The sequence below is a fragment of the Palaemon carinicauda genome, chromosome 20 (assembly GCF_036898095.1).
Source record: "Palaemon carinicauda isolate YSFRI2023 chromosome 20, ASM3689809v2, whole genome shotgun sequence".
NCBI classification, from domain to species: domain Eukaryota; kingdom Metazoa; phylum Arthropoda; class Malacostraca; order Decapoda; family Palaemonidae; genus Palaemon; species Palaemon carinicauda.
Window position 1 is genome coordinate 25,088,904 of NC_090744.1, and position 21,648 is coordinate 25,110,551.

Consider the following 21,648-nt stretch of genomic DNA (forward strand, 5'->3'; position numbering starts at 1 on the left):
TCTTTTTCAAAGTACAGTAGTTATATTGCAACAAATAATACATATGTTTTCAGGGCTGATTCTCAAGTGTGAAAGCCATGTTTTACTGACCTGTTTTATGCAATAATTAGTTTTATTGTATCAAGGCTATGGCAAATTTATCTTTTTATAAACTTAGTTCTTTTGTTGCCCTTACATATGTGAAAGTTAGTACAATAACCCAATTTTAAACTTGTAAATATCCATAACTAGTCAAATGAATTTTTTAAAATGGTAATTAGGTACAGTAGTTAATGTTTTTAATTTGGTTTGCACTGTTGGGAGTAGAGTAGCAACTGTGCTCACTTCATGCTGCAAACATACTTTTTCAATATTAAACTTAGCCGGTGATTATATAAGCTGCAGCTCTGCTGCCCGACAGAAAAACTCTACGTTCAAAATACGCCAGCGATCGCTATGCAGGTAGGGGGTGTACATCAACAGCGCCATCTGTCGAGCAGGTACTCAGTACTCAATGTAAACACAGAACCAATTTTCTCTCTGTCGTGCCACCGGCAAGACCTACTAAATTCGCTATTGCTTACTGGATTGGTTTTCACATATTTTGGTGAAGTACACATTTCTAGTTTTGAGCTTTCGCTATGCAGGTGTTTTATCTTCATCTCAAAACTTGAACTCGTTTTGGATAGATTTAATTATGGTGACAAGGAGAGTATGGACTCTCTTTCACTTTTAAATGGCCGACCCTTCCCTTAGACGGAAGTGTGTTTAGGTTTTTAGTAATTTTGCTTAACACGTTATAGATCTATATATTTTATATCTCTCCGCCTTATTAGGCCTCTTCGATTAACTTTCCATTTATTATAAACATATAAAAATAAATTTTTATGTTTTGTTTATATGCGACCTTTCCTGATAGTAGGCGGTCCTTACTTGGAACCGAAGTTAATCAACGTTGAGCCCGTTATATCGTATTTAGCCTTTAAAGAATTTAAAACTTTTTAAAATTTAATGTTTTATGAAAGAATTTCTTTGATAGTCTTCGTACTGTTTTCAAAGATGAACTAACGTTTAGTTTTTTAGACTACGCAGTTGTTGACGTTCAGGACGTTCAACATGCGGTCTATCGTTACGATAGAGAGAGAGTGTATCACGGTTTCACTTTGCAGTAAGAGTAAATCGATTCTGACGTTTTGTTCATTCTTTCTTAGCTTAAATGTTTTAAATTCTAAATTAAAGGAACTTTTTATTTGGAAAACCTTTCAGTTTTTTCCTTTAGTCAAATAACATGTTTTTTTGACGATATATAATTGGGCTCTTCTCTTAGGTGCGAAATCAAGAGAGAAAGAGAGAGAGAGATAGAGACGGAGGGAGAGAGAGGAGAGAAAACGTTCCGTTCAAGCGGGTAACGTTTTTCTCGAGTTGCTCTCATCCCTAGTCTCTGTACGGGGAGGAAGGATAAAACGTTTTTAGTTTTTTATTCTCGTCCCCAGGCTATGTGCGGTGAGAGATTGAAAACGTAGTCATATGAACTAGTGTTTAGTCTCTTTCCCAGCCACTGATTTTTTTATCTTAAAATATGTTTTCTGTTTTTTGCTGGTATTAATGAGCTTACATTATACGACTGATTTCGCAATTACTACCTTTTAATGAAGGGTAGAATTGCGTGTTTCAGGTAGAAATCAGTAAAAGTTTCGATTTCAGTGAAATAAGTGCAAAACAGAAAATCGATAAAGTGATATGCGCAAAGTGTTACAGTGTTGCGTCCGAGGGTTCGTCTGTTCGTGCCTGTCGTTCACCTAGTCCGGGACCTCTTGCAAGCTCCCAAGCCCAGGGGAGAAGTAATGTCGAACGACTTATGGGTTCAAGAGGCCTTGATCAACGAACAGACGTTTTCCCTCTGTGGTTTCGGGCGTATCTACCCAAGATCGCCCCACCCACTCTCAAGACGAGAGAGCCCATTTTCCTCGTCTGCGGAAGAGGTTTCTCGTAAGAAACCATGGACCAAGGTCTCGCGGCTTATTAAGCGCAAGTCGGTCCTTTCCGCGCAAGTCCAACGGCCCAGTTGTAGCCACTGGGTCAGTTCGGACTCGCTGCAGTCTTCCGACGACTGCTCACCTCCTAAGAGAGGCAAAGCGGTACCGCATCAGGCAGTCACACCGTCTGTTGCCGCACCTGCTCCTGTAGACCCTAGTGGTCTTTGCTGCAGACCATGCAGTCTCAGTTAACGTCATTGATGCAGGACTTTCGTGCGGAGAAGGTTGACACTGCACCAACCTCTAGCCTACAACCAACCACGGTTGTGCGTCCTGTGGACGCTGAGGCGACCTTCTCCCGCACTCCAAGAGAGTCCCGCCACCCATGCGTTCCAGTGTACCCTGCCAGCCGCATGTTGACGTTCAGCGACGCACGGAATCTTCCGTTGACGTTCGCGAGGTACAACAACAGTCTAAGTTGTTTTGTTTTGACGCGGTGCGTCAACTTCCGCTTTCTAGAGTTGTTTTGACTGCTCAGTCTAGACAGTCAAAGCAGTCTCGAGTGGACACTGTACGTCCTCACACACCTGTTGTGGTTGACAGTTCAGTTGTTGACAGTTCACAGACTGTCAAGCAGTTACATGACGTTGCCTTCTGGTCTGCTACTTATGCACCAGTGAGAGACTCACTGAGGTAACCTAGCTTTTATCGGACAAGGTTCCTGTGGATGAGGAAGTTGCTGTTCTCCCTCCTACTGATATTCCCTTGAGGACTCTGTCAGATGGAGAGGAGCCTTATGCTGCTTAGCCTCCTATGGACTTTAATTAAATCATGATGATTTTTTTTAAGGATCTTCGTCCGGATCTTGTAACTGCTGCTCCTCGTTCGCCTAAACGTCAGAACTTACACTAGGCCTAGCTACTTCGAAGCCGTTGTTTTTAAGCTAGTGCTCTCTCGCTCTCCTAGAGAGCGTTAAGTTGCTAGGCGACTGGTTTTTGCACCAGGAGGAGTTTTTAGGGATACAGCCTTTGTTTTTCCCTTCTTTTAAACTGGCTTATAGAGCGAGAGTCTGATATGACACGAGAGAAGTTCTTGGCTTGGGAGTTCATGCCTCTGCCCAGATAGACTTCTCAATTCTGGTAGACTCGCCCTGGCGCCTAGCCAGGAGACGCTCCTAGTTGTTTACAGGTCAACTTCTCAGCTTTTGTCAAGCCTTTGAAGTTTTGCTGTACTATTATGTCACACATAACAAGGCTTTCAGGGATGGTAAACGGTTCCGCCTCAGTCGCTAACCCCGTCTGTTGCCACACCTGCTCCCGTAGACCCTAAATGGGCTTTGCTGCAAGCCATGCAGCCAAGCTTGCGTCCTTGATAGAGGACTTAAATGCAGAGAAGAACCTTCTGGCCAACAACCTTCCAACAGGTCGGTTGTGCGCCCTGTTGACGCTGAGGTAACCTACTCGCGTCTGCCAGTTGAGGTGGTTCCTCCTCCTGGCCAACAACCTTCCAACCGGTCGGTTGTGCGTACATCTCCAAGCAAGGAGGGACCTACTCTCTGACGTTGTACGAGATCGCAAGGGACCTCCTCACCTGGTCAAAAGGTCTAGACATATCACTAGTAACGAGGTTCATCCAAGGCAACTTGAATGTCATGGCAGATTGTCTCAGTCGGAAGGGACAAATAATTCCAACAGAATGGACCCTCCACAAGGAGGTATGCAAGAGACTTTGGGCCACCTGGGGCCAGCCAACCATAGATCTCTTCGCAACCTCGATGACCAAGAGGCTCCCAATATTTTGCTCACCAATCCTGGACCCAGCAGCAGTTCATATAGATGCCTTTCTACTAGATTGGTCACACCTAGATCTATATGCATTCCCTCCGTTCAAGATTGTCAACAAGGTACTGCAGAAGTTCGCCTCTCACGAAGGGACAAGGTTGACGCTAGTTGCTTCCCTCTGGCCCGCGAGAGAATGGTTCACCGAGGTACTTCGATGGCTAGTAGACGTTCCCAGAACACTTCCCCTAAGGGTGGACCTTCTACGTCAGCCACGCGTAAAGAAGGTACACCAAGGCCTCCACGCTCTTCGTCTGACTGCCTTCAGACTATCGAAAGACTCTCGAGAGCTAGAGACTTTTCGAAGGAGGCAGCCAGAGCGATTGCTAGAGCAAGGAGAACATCCACCCTTAGAGTCTACCAATCGAAGTGGGAAATCTTCCGAAACTGGTGCAAGTCAGTATCCGTATCCTCGACCAGTACCCCTGTAACTCAAATAGCTGACTTCCTCTTATATCTGAGGAAAGAACGATCTCTTTCAGCTCCCACTATCAAGGGTTACAGAAGCATGTTGGCATCAGTCTTCCGTCACAGAGGCTTAGATCTTTCCAACATAAAGATCTACAGGACCTCCTTAAGTCTTTTGAGACCACGAAGGAGCGTCGTTTGGTTACACCTGGTTGGAATTTAGACGTGGTACTAAGATTCCTTATGTCAGACAGGTTCGAAACGCTACAATCAGCCTCCCTGAAAGATCTCACCTTAAAGACTCTTTTCCTGGTATGCTTAGCCACAGCTAAAAGAGTCAGTGAGATTCATGCCTTCAGCAAGAACATCGGATTCTCATCCGAAACGGCTACATGTTCTACAACTTGGTTTTCTAGCCAAAAACGAGCTGCCTTCTCGGCCTTGGCCAATATCGTTCGATATTCCAAACTTATCGTATGGTTGGAAATGAACTAGAAAGAGTCTTATGTCCTGTAAGAGGTCTTAAGTTCTATTTAAAACGAACTAAACCTTTACGAGGCCCGTCTGAAGCTTTATGGTGTTCAGTTAAGAAACCATCTTTGCCTATGTCAAAGAATGCTTTATCCTATTTTATCAGACTGTTAATACGAGAAGCTCATTCCCATCTGAATGAGGAAGACCAAGCTTTGCTGAAGGTAAGGACACACGAAGTAGAGCTGTCGCAACTTCCGTGGCCTTTAAACAAAATAGATCTCTGCAAAGTATAATCGACGCAACCTATTGGAAAAGCAAGTCAGTGTTCGCGTCTTTTTATCTTAAGAATGTCCAGTCTCTTTACGAGAACTGCTACACTCTGGGACCATTCGTAGCAACGAGTGCAGTAGTGGGTGAGGGCTCAACCACTACAATTCCCTAATTCCATAACCTTTTTAATCTTTCTCTTGAAATGTTTTATTATTGTTTTTGGGTTGTCCAGAAGGCTAAGAAGCCTTTCGCATCCTACTTGATTTGGCGGGTGGTCAAAGTCATTTCTTGAGAAGCGCCTAGATTAGAGGTTTTGATGAGGTCCTGTTGTATGGGTTGCAACCCTTGATACTTCAGATCCTAGGGGTCGCTCAGCATCCTAAGAGGATCGCGAGGCTCCGTAAGGAAGACGTACTTAAAAAGGCAGAGTAATTGTTCAAGTCGACTTCCTTACCAGGTACTTATTTATTTTATGTTTGTTATTTTGAATAACTGCTAAAATGAAATACAAAATACTTAGCTCATAATAATGTAAACAAGTAATGCTGGTCTCTACCCACCCCCCTGGGTGTGAATCAGCTTATATAATCACCGGCTAAGTTTAATATTGAAAAATGTTATTTTTATTAATAAAATAAATTTTTGAATATACTTACCCGGTGATTATATATTAAAGGACCCTCCCTTCCTCCCCAATAGAGACCCAGTGGACCGAGGAGAAAATTGGTTCTGTGTTTACATTGAGTACTGAGTACCTGCTCGACAGATGGCGCTGTTGATGTACACCCCCTACCTGCATAGCGATCGCTGGCGTATTTTGAACATAGAGTTTTTCTGTCGGGCAGCAGAGCTGCAGCTTATATAATCACCGGGTAAGTATATTCAAAAATTTATTTTATTAATAAAAATAACATTTCTCATCTGCAGCACTTTTCATGTTACCTGTGGTTTCTCTTACTTACCTTGTTCGTTACCTGGAGCTTACTCGAGCTTTAGTGTACAGTACTGTATATCTTTCATATTAGGTCTTGAAAGGTTGTTAATGAAATTGATTGATTTAATTGAAATTCCTTGTAATTATATGGTGTGATTAGAGTTATAGCTATCAAGTAGACATCAAATGCTGGGAATGTTTAAAATATTTTATAACCTAAATATTTATGCTTTTAAATATTTTAAATGAAATATATTTTCTTAAATCTTGATAACACTAGTGGACAAATTTTGCCAAGTTTTTTTTTTTTTAATACTTAAGGTCAGTTTTATCTTAGCATAGGAGTATCATTAATACAAATATTTTCACTTTTTAACCCTTATCATTTTTGGGGTTAGACATGAAGTGAGTTGTCTATTGTCTTTTGTCCTCTACAGTACTCTTGTCTTCATGAACTCTCAGTCTGGGTTAAACCCTTAACTATCACTGCTTACAGGTCTTCCTCATGCTACTTTCATATTAAATGTTTCGGAAATAACTTGTCCTTACCCCTTCTCACCAAATGTCCAAACCAACTCTGAGTTTTGAGCCTTTATTTTTTTTACTTCAGCTTCTGGACATCATTTCACCAGTTTACAATTTGATCTTGCCATTGTACTACAGCCATGCATGCCAGTGGGATATTAGTGTGACATATAAAGGAAACTTTTATTAGAAAATTCTAAATGAATACAACTCAAACATTACAGGAACAAGGCAATTTGAAAAAAAATTAAAAGGAATTTAGTACCAATTCAGTGTATACATTTCAGGAGACTGCAAAACTTTCCAATGTATATGAGCAAGTGGCACCTGACCTAGTCAAGTTTGACTCGCCGTGCGAGGTTATGCGAGGATTGGCAGAAGTGATAAAAGTCTCTGATGTCGAATTCTTAGGTCTTGAGCTCCACAGGTTATTGCGCAGGTAAGATATTTATTCTTTTAGTTATCCGAGATGATTAAGCATTGCAGTCTGACATAGTTGTTCAATTATGTCCCATTTGAGATCTAACATTTTGGAAGAAATTTTTGTTTGTACAGCATTTTCATTTCAAGGTAAAATATTTTTTTCTACATAATGTTCCACTGTAGGAAAATGCTCTTCAGTGCACATGTCATATTGCACTGTAGGTATTACTAAATGATACTTACTGCATCCCTTTGCCATAACTATAACCACTTTTTAGCCTACTACTTCACTTCCATCCCTTTATCACCTTGCTGCAGAACCTATTCTAACTAAAAAGGCTATAATACCCAAATGTCGTAAATCAATAAAAAATTGTTTTTTCAGGAATTTCATATAATGACGGATAAAGTCTTCATTGCCTTAAAGAAACCATGTCAGAGAACAATCTCCATGGACAATTAGTTTCTTGGTTTTCAGCCAATTGAAATTGTTTCAAGTTTTTACACAAAATAGGCATTATTATCATTTAATTTAACCATAATTTTAACAATTGGCAGTGTCATAATTGACAGAGTAATGTAATATATGCAACACATTTTATTTTAATGAATTCCACCTGGAATTCATATGCTAATGCTAATTTGAGTGCAAATTGGTTGAAAAAGAATACTAGGTCAAGATGACTCGCTCTCTTTGCTAAGGGGTGAAGTGTCATTAGATACAATCTACACTGCAGCTCCAGACACAGGCCCTGCACCCGCAAAAGCTAATGATCTTGAGTCTAAATCAGCCCTTTTAAAGGTGTAGGTCCTTAGGCAGGTTAACGGCTTGGTGGAACCCATCAGAGTACGGAGGAATGGAAGAAAAAGAAATATCGAGACGCTTTTTGGTACCCCACATGGGTCAAAACCTGCCGTGCATTTTCTCTTTTCAGAATTGGACAGGATTGTAATTGACATCATAAGTACACGTGTCTGGCTGAAGAAACTCGCTTAGTGTGAGCTGTTTGTAATCTTAACCCCCAGCAGTGCTCTCTAGGCAGAGACTACTTTACATCCCAGAGTAATCCTGGCAGTCTACTCTCTTCTCAGCAACAGTCTACAAATACAGTAAAGAAGGGTACAGCAATGACCAATCTTCAGGGGACATCTTGGCTAGACTGATAGTCAGGAACGGTGGCCTCCTTCACTTCCTTTCAGGATCTATTCGAATGCGAGAAGAAGCAGTAGTTGACAGACCTAGTTATGTCTGGAGCAAGGATGGTCGCCCTCCTTGCTCACTAGTGGACCAATGTGGCCATTAAACGGAGAGATTCTGTAGCTAGACAAATTAGTTAACAGGAGGCTCGGGCTTTGAGAAAGTCCCCACTTATCCAATGACCAGCTCTTTTCCACCTGAAGAAGTGATAGGAATGATGAAAAAGTAGAAGTTCAGCCAGGCTCTCATTTTTTCCATGCCATCACGTTTAAGTCTGGAACAGCAGGACTACCTCCAAGGAATAAGGCTACAACTCCCTTGAAGTCAGCTCTTAAGAAGACCTTTATGGCTCAGAAAGCTAGAGTATCTACACAGTCATCTCTGTCTGTTAGAAGAGCCACAGATTTGGCACAGCCCTTTTGTCTTCATTTTGACCAGCCCAGAATAGGAAGGACAGAAGAGGAGTTAGAACCCTTTAATGAAGGCAATCCTGCCACTGCCATGAGCTGGCAATGCCTAGTAAGCCGGAGGGCAAGGCGGCAGTAAAACGTGCCCGAGGACTGGATAGTGGAGGTCCGAAGAAACTGCTACTGCCTCCCAATCAATGGCTCTCATCTTCCCCTCACTCAGACACTGACAATGAAGTTTTTGTCATACCATCGGAATTCACAGAAAGATCTAATTCTTCAGGCAGAAGTAATACAAAAGGTGATGGAAAAGGGCCACTAAGGTGGTCCTGGACGCATCTCTAATCTTCGACGAATCTAATAGACTTAGTGGAAAAGTCGACTGGAAGCTGGAGACTGGTAATTGATCTCTCCTTCTTGAATGAGACTGTGTTCAAGATGGAGACGTCTAGCACCGTGAGAATGCTATCAGGAAGAACAATTTTATACTCGTATTTTCAGATCTAGGTCCAACACTTGTCTAGAAAATTCCTCCACTTCATCTTGGGGGCGAAAGTTCTTTCAATTCAAAAGTTCTGTACTTTGGATTGTCGACTTCCCCCCCCCAATTATTCACTTTTTTTACACTTATCTGCTTGGGCGCATGCCAACGGGATTCGGCTACTGATGTACCCGGACAATTGGGAGATGCTCTCATCCTCTCAGAGGTAACTCTTTCAACATCAGGACAAACCTCTCTTAATTTGCCTCAATCTGGGGATCGTTATAAATCTGAAGTCCAGCCTCACACCTAAGCAGAGGCTGGAATATCTAGTGATGTTAGTGACACATCAAGGGGAATTCTTTCCATCTGATGATCAGGTCATGAGACTTGGAAGAATAGCAAGCCTTTTTTGAAGCCACCAACACATACCAGCACATCATTGACAGCAGTTACTGGGCCATCTGTCATCATTAGAGAAACTCGTCTCTCACGGCCGTGTACATCATCTGTCACTTCAGTGGTGTCTGAAGAGACAATGGTCACTAATCAGCATCGCACCCCATTAGCTAGTTCCTGTGGAAGAGGATGTGTGGTCCAATCTAGATTGGTGGCTAAGGGACAAGAATCTCTTGGAGTGTCCACCATTAGAGCTACTTAACTTTTTGAATGCGTCAAAAGAAGGTTTGGGCATCCATCTAAGGAACCAATTCATTGCAGGCCGCTGGTTAAGGGGGAAAGAGCCTGCACATCAACCTTCTGGAACTGAAAGCAGCTCTCTTGGCACTATACGAGTTATTCCAGCAGGACTTACTAGGCCACTTGGTACCTTTTATGAACAATAACACTGCTGTTGTGGCATAAGTTACCAACAAAGGAGGTACTTTTTCACAGCAACTCTGTGACTACGATACAGGGTCAAAAGTGGCCACTGAACAACGCAGTTAAGCTGTTGGCGAGATTCATTCCCAGCAAAAGAAATGAGATCGCCAACACTAAAGTCAACGAGGACAAGTGATCTGATTCGAGTACGGTACTCTAGTCCTTTAATCCTCAAATGGTGAGTAACTTCTTGACTTTGTGGGGTTCCCCAACGATCAACCATCATCAGACAATATTAGTAAACCCAAAAGTGACCTCCAGCAGAATGGTACCTTGGCCTTCTAATGCTTCTGACAGACATTACAAGTACGTCACCCATTTGGCCCAACTTGTTCTGTCAGCCTCGCAGGCACTTGCACCATAACTCAGTGATGTCCCTATTACTTTTTGGTTGGAGTATATCTAGTATCTCCTCCAAGTGAAAGGCTTTTCATGAGGCACAGCGCTGATGTATGGATACCTTATAAAGTCCTTCATGGCAGTCTACTATGCAAAATGGGCTATTTTTTGTGATTAGAGCAGTACAAGGAGTAACTTCTCTCTTTTCAGCCTCATGTAACTGATTGCAGGCTTCATTGTGTTTCTTCTTAGAGAGAAACTCCTCCCAGTATTAGCAGTGAAAGGCTTTTGCTCGGCCTTGGGTCAAGTCATCAGACTCAAGAGCTATAGCCCTGTCGTTGTCTTGGGGGTTAAGAATGCTCATGAAGAGCTTTGAGTAGAACTCAAGACCCTCTGCGTGGAATGTGACCAGTATTCTGAGGTCCCTGAAAAGGGTCCCCAACAAATCTTTAAGGCAGGTTTCTTACAAGGACCTAACTTTTAAGAGGGTTCTTCTTATTGGCCCTGGCTTGTATGAAGAGAGGGGGAGAGTTGCAAGGCTTATTGTATCTACTTATTTATTCTGAGGTGTGAAGAAAGGTGTTGCTTCCTTTGTCTCGGAGTTGGTGGCTATTCAGAATCTGGCCGTAACTGGTAAGAGAATTAAATATTTCTCCATCTCCTCACTTGGGGAATCAACAAACAATCTGGACGATTTACTTCCTTGCCCTGTGAGGGCAAGAGACGCTACCTGAAGTAGATAGAACCCTTCAGACCATGACTACAGAACCTCTTCATTGGTTCTAGCAGGATCAAAAAGATCCGCTCCTAAAACACTATCTCCTTCTAGCGTAGAAACAATTAACAAGGCACAAAACCAGGCAACAAGTGAGTCATAGGAAATGGCACAGGTTTGTGTCCCCAAGGTGAGAGGAGTAGGTGCCATGTGCCATTAGGAAGAACATGTCAGTGGGTCAAGCCATGAAGCCTCGAGTTTGGAAATGCCAGACGACTTTCACAGCCCACTAGTTCCAGGAATGCACCTACAAGTCACTCGATAAGTATTTTTTTTTAAGGACCTTTGGGAGCAGGTCAGGTGTTGTTGCGTGCCTAGCTCTCTCGCAGATCAAAAGCATCAATCATCTAAATAGAGGCTGTGATGTCTGTATAGGATGAAAGTAAAATATCTGGAAATTTCTTCTTTTTGACTTTTTCCTTTGAGTGCAGTGTTTGAACCATGTCAGTGAATTGGACCTTGATGCTGGTAAACTACGATAGAGAGTTACTATTCTATTTTAGGTTTAAGGTATTAGTGTTTTTCTTCATCTTCCTTTCAAGGGGGAGGATGGATTATAAGGTAAAGCCATCAGTTTATTTATTATTTTAGCCTTACGTCTATGACAGAAAGCTAGCCCTATCACTTGATTTTCTGGTCTTAAGAGGTGGATTGGAATTGCTTCTCCTAGGAACCAAGTGTATGGTATCCCGGGATTTTAAACAAGTCTGTTTGGTTACAGGGAATCCTCCCACCATTGCCTACACATACACAGAATAGTCTGGCCTATTCTTTACACATTCTCCTGTTTCCTCAAACACCTGACAACACCGAGATTACCAAATAATTCCTCTTTGCTCAAGGGGTTAAGTACTGCACTATAGTTCCACTGTCTTAGGGTAGAGTTCTCTTGCTTTAGGGTACAATAAGGCACACAATCCTATATTATTTCTCTTTAGTTTTGTATTTTACTTTTAGTTCATATATATATGAAAGACATTTTAATATTGTTACTGTTCTTAAAATATTTTTTTAATTGCTCATTGCTTTTTAGTTTATTTCCTTTCCTCAGGGGGCTAGTTTTCCTTGTTGAAGCCCTTGGGTTTATAGCATCCTGCTTCTCAAACTAGGGTTGTAGCTTAGTTACTACTACTAATAATAGTAATAATATACTCTGTAAGTCACGTTGGTGCCCCTGACACGAGACAATACAAATGAGGATCCATATCCTCTAGCAACAACTTGCTTAATCTACTACGCAAATGCATATAAATCTGTAGAAGACATCCATGATCAAATTAATACTGTACGAACACTTGAAAATAAAACAAAATCTGGACTCAATAGTATTACAACCAACCTACTAATTTGCATTTGACGAGTAGACTAAAATGGCGTAGCCATGCATCAACCATTGTGACGCATAGCAGCCATGTAGGCACAATAGTAACTAGGGAGGTTGTGGCTATCGAAGGGAGGGACAACAGGAAATTTTTTATTTTATAGGCGACGCCATTTAGGGAGCTTTTGGTAGGAAGTCTCATAAACCTCTGGCAGGATTTAAAGAATTATTCTTTTAATCATCAGTATAATATATAGGAAAATTCAAGCAAACCTTTTCTCCAAAATGTTTGGATAGCAGTGTATTTTTTTTTATTTATTGTCTTACAGGTACCCTGACATGACAAGTGACCACTTAACTGCATTGCTTTTGTTGAGAGGAGACTTGGGTCGACTGGAAGTACGGCAACGAGTGGCAGAAATCATGGAAGAGATGAGAACGCAACGAACGGGACCTGCTCCTAAAAGCATTTTTTCTCATATACATATATCTACTTCCTTGTTTACTTAGAAACTTTCTTTTTATCTACTTCGTCAGTAGTTTTACTTTAATTATACAGACTTTTCTAATATTGATATACAGTAATTGTCGAGTTATTTTACAAATCTATTAGTTAAATTATCATACTAGCATTTCAAAAAAAAAAATCATTTCATTATTATATTTAATTAAGCATGTTGCAGTAACTAAATGATTTTTGCTAATTTTTTCCTTCAGGCAGTGGATATCATACTAAAAGAAATTTACTTGTTTAACCAGCACATCCATTTGATATCAATGCACCTAAGTTTGTTTACAAAATACCAGAATATTGTATATAATCTTGTTCATTTCATGCAGCCAGGAAAGAAAGTATAAATGGTTAGGAAAGAATTATCAGTGGTCAAAAAATATATGTTCATATATTACAGGTGGCTTTACTTACCAGTTGATTGATTAACCACCAAATTGAAAATTTAAGTAGGTGATGCTTTCCACTCATAACGGAAAGTAGAGTACTGTACAGATTTTGTTTAGTTCCATGTTGATGTATAGGTTAAATATCAACCAAATAGTCTTATAAAGATATATGATACTCCTTAGATACTGTAATATGCATTATTAATGTTACACACAGGTTTAATTGGTTCTCCTGTTGGACAAGTCTATGAATACCAAAACAAATTGGAAAAATGAGCAACTGGTAAATAGTTGTTTTTATGGCTAAATATCCAATGCCTTAGTCGATGCATATTTCATAATATAGCTCTCCTACCATATTAGATAGTAGAGAATTAGATTGGCAAAGATCTATCAAACAGGGTACTTAAAAGAGACACATATTACATGAATATACTTTATTAAAAAAAATTCAACAATACCCAGCATCTTGATGAGGTCATAGTTTGGATGTAACCTGTAATGACAGAAAACATTATCAAAAAAATTAAATAAAACTATTATATTTTAACACCATCCTGGTGTCCTCATTAAACTATCATAGAGTCCACATTACTACATATCATTCTACCTGTACTGATTGCACAGTTCTGGGTTGAAAATCAATTTCATCCATATAATTTTATAAAATATTTTGTGTAGTTCTTTCAGGATAAAGCTTTGGAAGTAACTGCTTAACCATTCCTGAATCATGGCATCCACTGCACAAGACAGGAGATCCTGCACCAGTGAGCAATAAACTTCTCTCTTGTTCAGTGGGTGCAACCATGTCCACTTTCTGTTTCCCCCTATACTCTTCATCGATGTAGCCAATTTGAGAATGCTAATTTAGACTCGGGCAGTATAATCTGACCTCTATAGAACACACGTTAGACATCTCGTGTGTATAGTAGGGCCATATATATTTACCTTACCTATGCAGGTTTTAATAGAGCAAAGATATTTAAGAATGCATTATGTTATGTTCACATTATAATTCTATTACGCATTATGTTTATCTAACCAGAAGCCTTTCCATGTGTTTCAGCTGTCAACCACAAAATAAAATGTGTTTGATAAATGGCTATCATACCTATGTTCTGACCAAGTATGCAGAATGATCAACACAACAAACAACCAAGCCAGCCATCAAGTCCAGTGAATGACTGCAAGTTCATCAAACAATTTGGATGAAGAAAGAGTAGCGACTCTCCTTCAGATCCAAATTCATCAAACAATTTGGATGGAGAAAGAGTAGAGTAGTGACTATCCTTCGGATTCAAGTTCATCAAACAATTTGGATGGAGAAAGAGTAGCGACTCTCCTTCAGATCCAAGTTCATCAAACAATTTGGATGGAAAAAGAGTAGCGACTCTCCTTCAGATCCACTCAACAGCAGAGTACACTGCTCCACAAGCAATCAAGGTGAAGGTCAAGAGACCCACAATTTTATAAGCCAGGTCAGATGAGAACTCTATGGAAGGATTATGTCGCATTGACGAAGCTTACAAGTCCGGAAAAGGTTAACCAGCTGCTACAATACCGTGAAGATTGCTTGCACGTACCTAATCAGATTGACCATCACAAACCTTGCAAAAGCAGCAGAAAAAAAAGCGTTTGCAGAAATGAAATGACTTGACGGGAAAGAGAATAAAATGATGACTGACTTCACCTTACAAGACATGGCATAAGATTATGATGAACAAATAAATGCCTTTGAAGCCTATATCAAAAGGTTAAGCTAACGGGCATTATCTTTATGATAGCAATGACAGGTGTAAGTATAATGTAAACTACACCAACGAGGTCCTCTGTGATATGGTAGACAGCAAAATACAGCTTGATCTGTGTGGGACCTCAACTAAGAAATTACTTGGAAATGTTAAAATTTGTAGAAGAAGAAACTAAAGAAAAGTCAGGGCCACTCCATCAAAACATGATAGTGTGGACATAGATAAATTCACTGGATAACTGCATATTGTCGTGGGAAAGGTCAAGTTAAGGCTCAACCTTATGCAAGAAACTGCCCTGCATCCAATCAAATCTGTCTATGGTGTGCAACAAGTTACACATCATAGGAATGTGTTGTACTGGGCTCAGAAGTTCCAATGAAGCTACAACACTTAGTAGCAAAGTACTATAGCAGTAACCGGTCCTTCCAATGCAGCTGCTATAGATGAAGGCATTGCTTTTAGGGCCCTTCAGCAGACACAGGTCAGCTCATCCATGGAATGATGTTCCCCTATACTTTCAGCCTGGATAGCAAGTGGGCTATTTATCTGTCACTCACACTGGACCATCATTTGTATGACCAGATCTTAGACTTCTGGAAACAACAAGCAGCATGTGCCGTGGAAGCAGAGATGACCCGTGATTTCGGTTGCAGATTCCATTGCATACTATAGCCAGTCCAGTACTAGCTGATACAGACTGCCAATGCTGCCTTCCCAGCATGGTGATAATTGGTCACCTTGGCCTCAATAATGATGACCAAATCTCAGTCACAAAGAAGATGCCCACAGCTAATAACAAGTATGAAATATACTGGCTTGTAATAATTATCTTCTTCACTCCCTTAAACTGAAAGGGTAAAATGATGGAAACTAGACAAGTAGCCAATATGATGGATGTTTATTAAACTCTTCCTTAGTTATGAATCATGTGTAGCACTTACCATTATAACCAACTACTTGCCAATAGTGGGAAGAAACTAACAACTTCCCAAAAGTAGTGGAAGTCATGTCACTAGTTTTATCCCCATTCACAGAATAGTTCAGCAAATGGCTCTTTCCCTGCTACTGTCTTAAATAGACAGTCTCTACCTCCACAGTTTCCTGCCATAAGCAATAATGAAGTAGTATATACCTCACATGAACACCAACCACTCATGATGTGAGAATTATGGTTGATCCAGTTGCAGTCTTTTCCATGCCACAAAGCTTTCCCAGTCCTAATACACTAGTGCGATTAGTCCAAAATGGCCTTGACAAAGATGTAAAGCTTCGACATCATTGAAGTGGTAGTTGGTCCCGCCTTGTGTATATATGCTAAAAATAACTGTGAACCAACAAGCACAGTTGACTCGCAAGTCTTTTATCAAAAACCTATGAAAAAAGGGAGGTCCACCCCACACAGCCCATTCAATCAAGGTCGTTCATTGCATGCAAAAAAGAAATTAGTTCTTGATGCTGCACATTAATGACTGGCATTACACTATTTCTCATGCCTTTGTCCGATATCAAAACTGTTGCATCACAAAGTTTCATCAAGTCTGGCAATGGCTACACGATGAGACCAAATGAGCGCAGACTCCACATTATATAAGGATATACTAGGGGTACAGATGATACCTCATATGAATTGCCACCATTGAGAATTACTTCTTCAAAGTTGCAGAATGACTTGACATGTGGTGACAATGGCATCATATTTGACCCAAAGAATCTCTTCTTTTCTTCTTTGCACATGATACTGTAGTGGTTATAGGATCCGGAAATACACCAGGCATGTAAAATCCTGCGGTGCATACTACACGAGTTACCTTCACAGAGTTCCCTACACCAATAACACCACAGATGTACATGCTTACTTTGGTGTAACGAAGTCAGGTCAGTTATGCATTCAGTATGACCTGAGGTGCTGTTGACAACCCAAAGCAGAGGGTCTTGAACTGCAACGTCTGGGAACCCCATTTCACCCTTAAGTACTTCTTGCTGGAGGGGTGAACTGGAATCTGGAAGTATGCATCCTTGAGGTTTATGGACATCATGAAGTCCATAAAGTCCCCTTCCCTCAAGGACGCTAGGACCGACTTCGGGGTGTCCATCTTGAAGTCGGTCTTGTACACAAACTTGTTGAGGGCTGAGAGGTCTACGACCGGTCTCCATCCCCCTGTCGCTTTCTCCACCAGGAAAAGCCTGCTGTAGAACCCCGGACCCGGATCCTTGACTGGCTCTATCGCCCCTTTTGTCAGCATCGCTGAGACCTCCTCTTGCAGGGCTGTCCTTCTCATGGGGTCTTTGGGAGCCAACCACTGCCAGTTGATCTGGCATTAGGGGTGGGGGGTCTGCTAGGAAGGGTAACCTGTACCCTTCTTTCAGGACTGCTACGGTCCACGGGTCCGCCCCGTGGTCCTTCCATGCATGCCAAGAATGTCTGAGGCACCCCCCACCTGAGGCTTCAGCAGGAGTAGGGGGCCTCTCCCCCTATCTTCTTCTAGAGGCGCGGCCTGACCGCCCTCTTCTGGCCACTGCGTAAGAAGGCCTATCCGAAGATTGAGCCGGGGCTGTTCCCCTACTGGAGGGCTGCGGTGGCTGCAACCAGGCCGTAGTAGGGATGTCTCTCCTGGGCTGGCTAGGTGAAGCCCGAGGAGGGCGGGGAACGTTGGAGGTGGTTCTTCTGTGGGTGGGTCTTCTCGCCGGAGGGGGTCTGGAATCTCCCGTGTCCTTCAGTTTCCTAACCCTTTCTATTATTTCTTCTGCCGCCTTCAGGGGAAAAATTGAATCGTCCCACGGGGCAGGTTCCTCAGGGACCTCGCTTCCTGTGGGGGAGGCGCCTGGCGAGTTTATTGAGGACTGTGTGTCTCCTCCGCAGAACCCAGTTGGCGGCCTGTGCGAGGGACTGGTACGACAAGAACTTCAGGGCCTTACCTCCAGAGCTAATCAGGTCCTTCAGTAAGGCCTGGTTCTCTGGGATAGTGAGGTTGTAGGAGGACTGGATGCCTACTAGCGTGGAAGCCCACCAATCCAGCCAAGAAGACACGTTTACGAGGTCCTTAACTATCTCCTCCATCATGGTCGCTTCTGAGGGAGAGAAACAGACTGGTGCTGTAGAGGCCCTTCCTTCCGCTGCTCCTTGGCCTAAAACGGCAACCGCTGGCTCCACCGTGCAAGCACCTGCACGATGCCCCTCCAGAAGGTAGAATTTGCTCTGCAACTTCAGGCCCTGAAGCAGCTTGGAGGAACTCTGGGTCTTGGGGGCTTCGGCATGGTTGGCCACGATCTTATTCACATGGGCCTTACCTAGCCTAACGTCCCTGGCTAACGGGAGTGCTAGAGAGGGTCTCTGCTGAGACTAGATTGCCAGAATTCTTCGGAGGAGGGCTCGGGCTCGTCCAACCTATGATGCCTCCTGATGAGTCCTATTACCCTCCTGTAGGCTGACACCTCTGTTGCCGAACCCTCTACATTGTCGTCCAGCTCTTTCGTAGGGCCCCTCCGACGGAGGCCTCCGTACGGGGGGAAGGAGACAACTTGGCCCGCTCCGACTCCTGTGGCTCTGGACGTCGGGCGGGCATCGCCGTCGAGATGGGGGCCTCCGTCCTAGATCTATCCTTCTTCGCGGAGGTCCAGGCATCCGCAGGCCTACTTGATGAGGAGAGTCGCTTCTCACAATCCTGCCGATTCGAAGATAACTTGGGGGTCGGGACAAGGCTGCCAGACCAAAGGGGTGACTCTCTCCGCTGGGCGGATGGAGCCGGAACCTTCGCGGACTTATGCATGTCCGCTGGGACCTGAAGCGATGACTCCCTCCGTCGGTCATATCTGCCGCAGGATACGTACCTCTCCAGCAATCGAGTTCTAGGGTGCCAACTTGAGGAGCTCGGGACTGCTGACAGCTCGATGAGTTTACTGCATGGGATGACCACCCATTCTTCCCCTGGGGAGCCACTTCTCCTATATTTTCTTCTGGGGGATCTGGATCGTCTACCCACCTGGCGGGACCTGGAGCGGGAGCCAGAACGAGAGTGTCTCCTGCGGGACCTCTTGTGACGTCTCCTAAGTTTCCTCCGGGCCTCATCCTCCAAGGACCAAGAAAAGACTTCGGCTGAAGAGCTCGACGACTTGTAGGACCTCGCCGGTGGGCCCGACTCGCGTTGCGTTGTTGGGGGGTCAACTCGACGCTCGATGGAAGACGGGGGCTGCAAGAATATGTCCGGAAGTGTAGCTGAAGGCGCTGGAGGGGAGCGTGGGCGTCCTTCATTGGGGGACCAGGTTCCAAAGCCTTCTTCCATCCTCAACGGGGATCTGAAGGGCGTCTTCGGCGGTACCCACGCCAGGGAGTCCGACGGTGGCGAGTCCTCTCTCTCTCACAACGGCACCCTCAGCTGCAGAAGCACCCCCAAGAGGCGGGAGAAGAAGTAGGAACATTTTTACCACACATAGGGTCACCTGAGGAGACGGGCCCTGCTTGCACCAGGGTTTCGTCCCCCGCACACACTCCCGACCCTCCCTCAGGCCCCTCACTTGCCTGGGATGATGCCACAACCCCACTATCCTGCAACTCAGACTCCTGGGGAAGGGCCACAGGCCTCTTCCCTGCAACGGACTTACCTCGTCCCCTACTCTGGGTAGGGGAAGGTGGCAGGGAGGCTCGGTCTGACGACACGCCCGGCCAAGTAAGAGGAGAAGAGACATTCGGCTTCTTAGGCGACCTCTTCGGCGCGTTCTTTTTGGTGCTGTAACGCACCCACTGCACCTCGTTCCAGGACACGCACTCCGGACACGTGGCCGTAGGGGAACACACACTGCCCCTACGTGACGAACACAAGTAGTGCGGGTCTACTTCAGGTTTCGACAGGAAAGCACCACACGATTTACTGGCCATAGGCCCAGGACAACGACGGGGATGCTCCATGACACACTAGTAACGCACCGCGAGACACAGGAACGCAGAGGGAAAGAATAAGCTAAAGCACAAAGGTACCACGTGGGGACCGCGTGAGACACAAAGGGAAATCGGGGACTCAAAGGGTCGCACTGGGTTAGGAGAACGTCGAGATGATATCGCGACGCGACCAGAGAACTTACTGGAGGTCGAGACCTGAGCAAGCATGCTCTCTGACCTCGGGTTACCCTCGGGGCGCGTATCACTCCGCCTGAGGTTACCCCTCATAGAAAACGGGACTAGGGTAAACTACACAAAACTCAGGTCAGATGGGAGGAGCTCCCAAATACTCCTAAGAAAGTAGTTCGAGGTAAATACTCCGTGTTGGAACAAATATCATTTAATGCTGTTATGGCTTTTTAGCTCAACTGCATTCACACACCTCAAACCAAGGATAAATGTAACAGACAAACTTCTATAACCCCCTGAATAAACATAAATGTCAAGAGCAGTTTGAGGAAAGTGATACCAGCACTATGACCTGAGAATAGATGAGGAGAACAAGACTGTCGCCTGTTAAGGAGCCAGCTTTACATGGCTGGGAATTTCTACACAGACAGTGTATCGTAATTACCCATGGGGCGAGATGTAGAAATTTTTAACTTTAAATTTAGGGGTCAATGCTATTACTTCCAGAACAGCAATAAACTTTGAAAAGAATTACTTAAATAAACAATGATGTTTACTACCAAAACCATCATTGCATCGGATTTATGAACCTTTGCTTTCATAAAAATAGTTTTGTATAGATGAAAACCATCAACATTTCATTTAGAAATAAATTTTCAAAAACAGTATAACAAATACTAAACTATGCCTAAAATATGGAAATACAGTAATTGTTAGAACTTTTCCATGCTTTTAAAGTGTAATAAGATTGAAATATATATAAAGCTAATGCAATAAGTACAGTATAGTCTCATATACAGTATTCATAGGATTCTCATAATGATTAATTAAACTTTAGTTAATAACATACCCTCATGCAGTATAGAAGACTTAAGACATCTTACTTGGTACCTTTATCAAAATGGTCTTGGTTTCCAAATATTCTGCTAGACCTTCCTCACCTCTGTAAAAAGTAAATTAAATCTTACTAATCTTAAACATGGGCTAAATACAGCAATACATTTAATTTTTACGACATGCACAAGCTGCTAGATATGTTTGAATAAATAGATCTTGTAAAAATTAATTTCTTCAGTTATCTCCCTTCTCTTCATAAGGCATCATCATTGACACAGACATTGGATCAGTACCCTCAATTATTCTCAAACCATTTAATACATGTTAAAAACTTGAGATTTGACCCTGCTATAAACCAGAGTAGTTTAAAAGGAAACCAATCTCAATAATATTTTTATGAAAAAAATAAACTTACAGTTCTCGTCCATGTCCAGACTGCTTATAGCCTCCAAATGGAGTTTGGGGAAGGCACAGGTCATAACAATTAATCCTGCAATAGCAACAAAAGTTATCAATGGTCAAACTAGAAAAAAAAATATTTAAAAGATTTCATTCTTGATAAAGACTGAGAAACTGCAAAAGGAAAATCTACATTAATTCTGCAATAGCAACAAAAGTTATCAATGGACAAACTAGAAAAAAAAATATTTAAAAGATTTCATTCTTGATAAAGACTGAGAAACTGCAAAAGGAAAAACCTACATTAATCCTGCAATAGTAACAAAAGTTATCAATGGACAAACTAGAAAAAAAAATATTTAAAAGATTTCATTCTTGATAAAGACTGAGAAACTGCAAAAGGAAAAACCTACATTAATCCTGCAATAGCAACAAAATTTATCAATGGACAAACTAGAAAAAAAAAATA

General features: G+C 42.7%; 2 protein-coding genes across 3 annotated transcripts in view; one reads left to right on the forward strand and one right to left on the reverse strand.

The window, feature by feature from the left end:
- The window catches only part of LOC137660217 (exocyst complex component 3-like), a 59,365-nt gene extending 46,227 nt beyond the window's left edge, over window positions 1-13,138 (forward strand). For both annotated transcript variants that reach the window (XM_068394934.1, XM_068394933.1), the window contains exons 15-16: window positions 6,692-6,843; window positions 12,560-13,138. In XM_068394934.1, the coding sequence (XP_068251035.1) occupies window positions 6,692-6,843; window positions 12,560-12,740 (333 nt within the window). In that variant the 3' untranslated portion in view covers window positions 12,741-13,138. The remainder of the gene's footprint in view (window positions 1-6,691; window positions 6,844-12,559) is intronic.
- Window positions 13,139-13,552: 414 nt separating this feature from the next.
- LOC137660219 (aldehyde dehydrogenase X, mitochondrial-like) overlaps window positions 13,553-21,648 on the reverse strand; it is a 56,724-nt gene continuing 48,628 nt past the window's right edge. The window contains exons 11-13 of the mRNA XM_068394935.1: window positions 21,196-21,270; window positions 20,794-20,886; window positions 13,553-13,626 (exon numbers count right to left, since the gene is read on the reverse strand). Coding sequence (XP_068251036.1) covers window positions 20,814-20,886; window positions 21,196-21,270 — 148 coding nt within the window. The 3' untranslated portion in view covers window positions 13,553-13,626; window positions 20,794-20,813. The remainder of the gene's footprint in view (window positions 13,627-20,793; window positions 20,887-21,195; window positions 21,271-21,648) is intronic.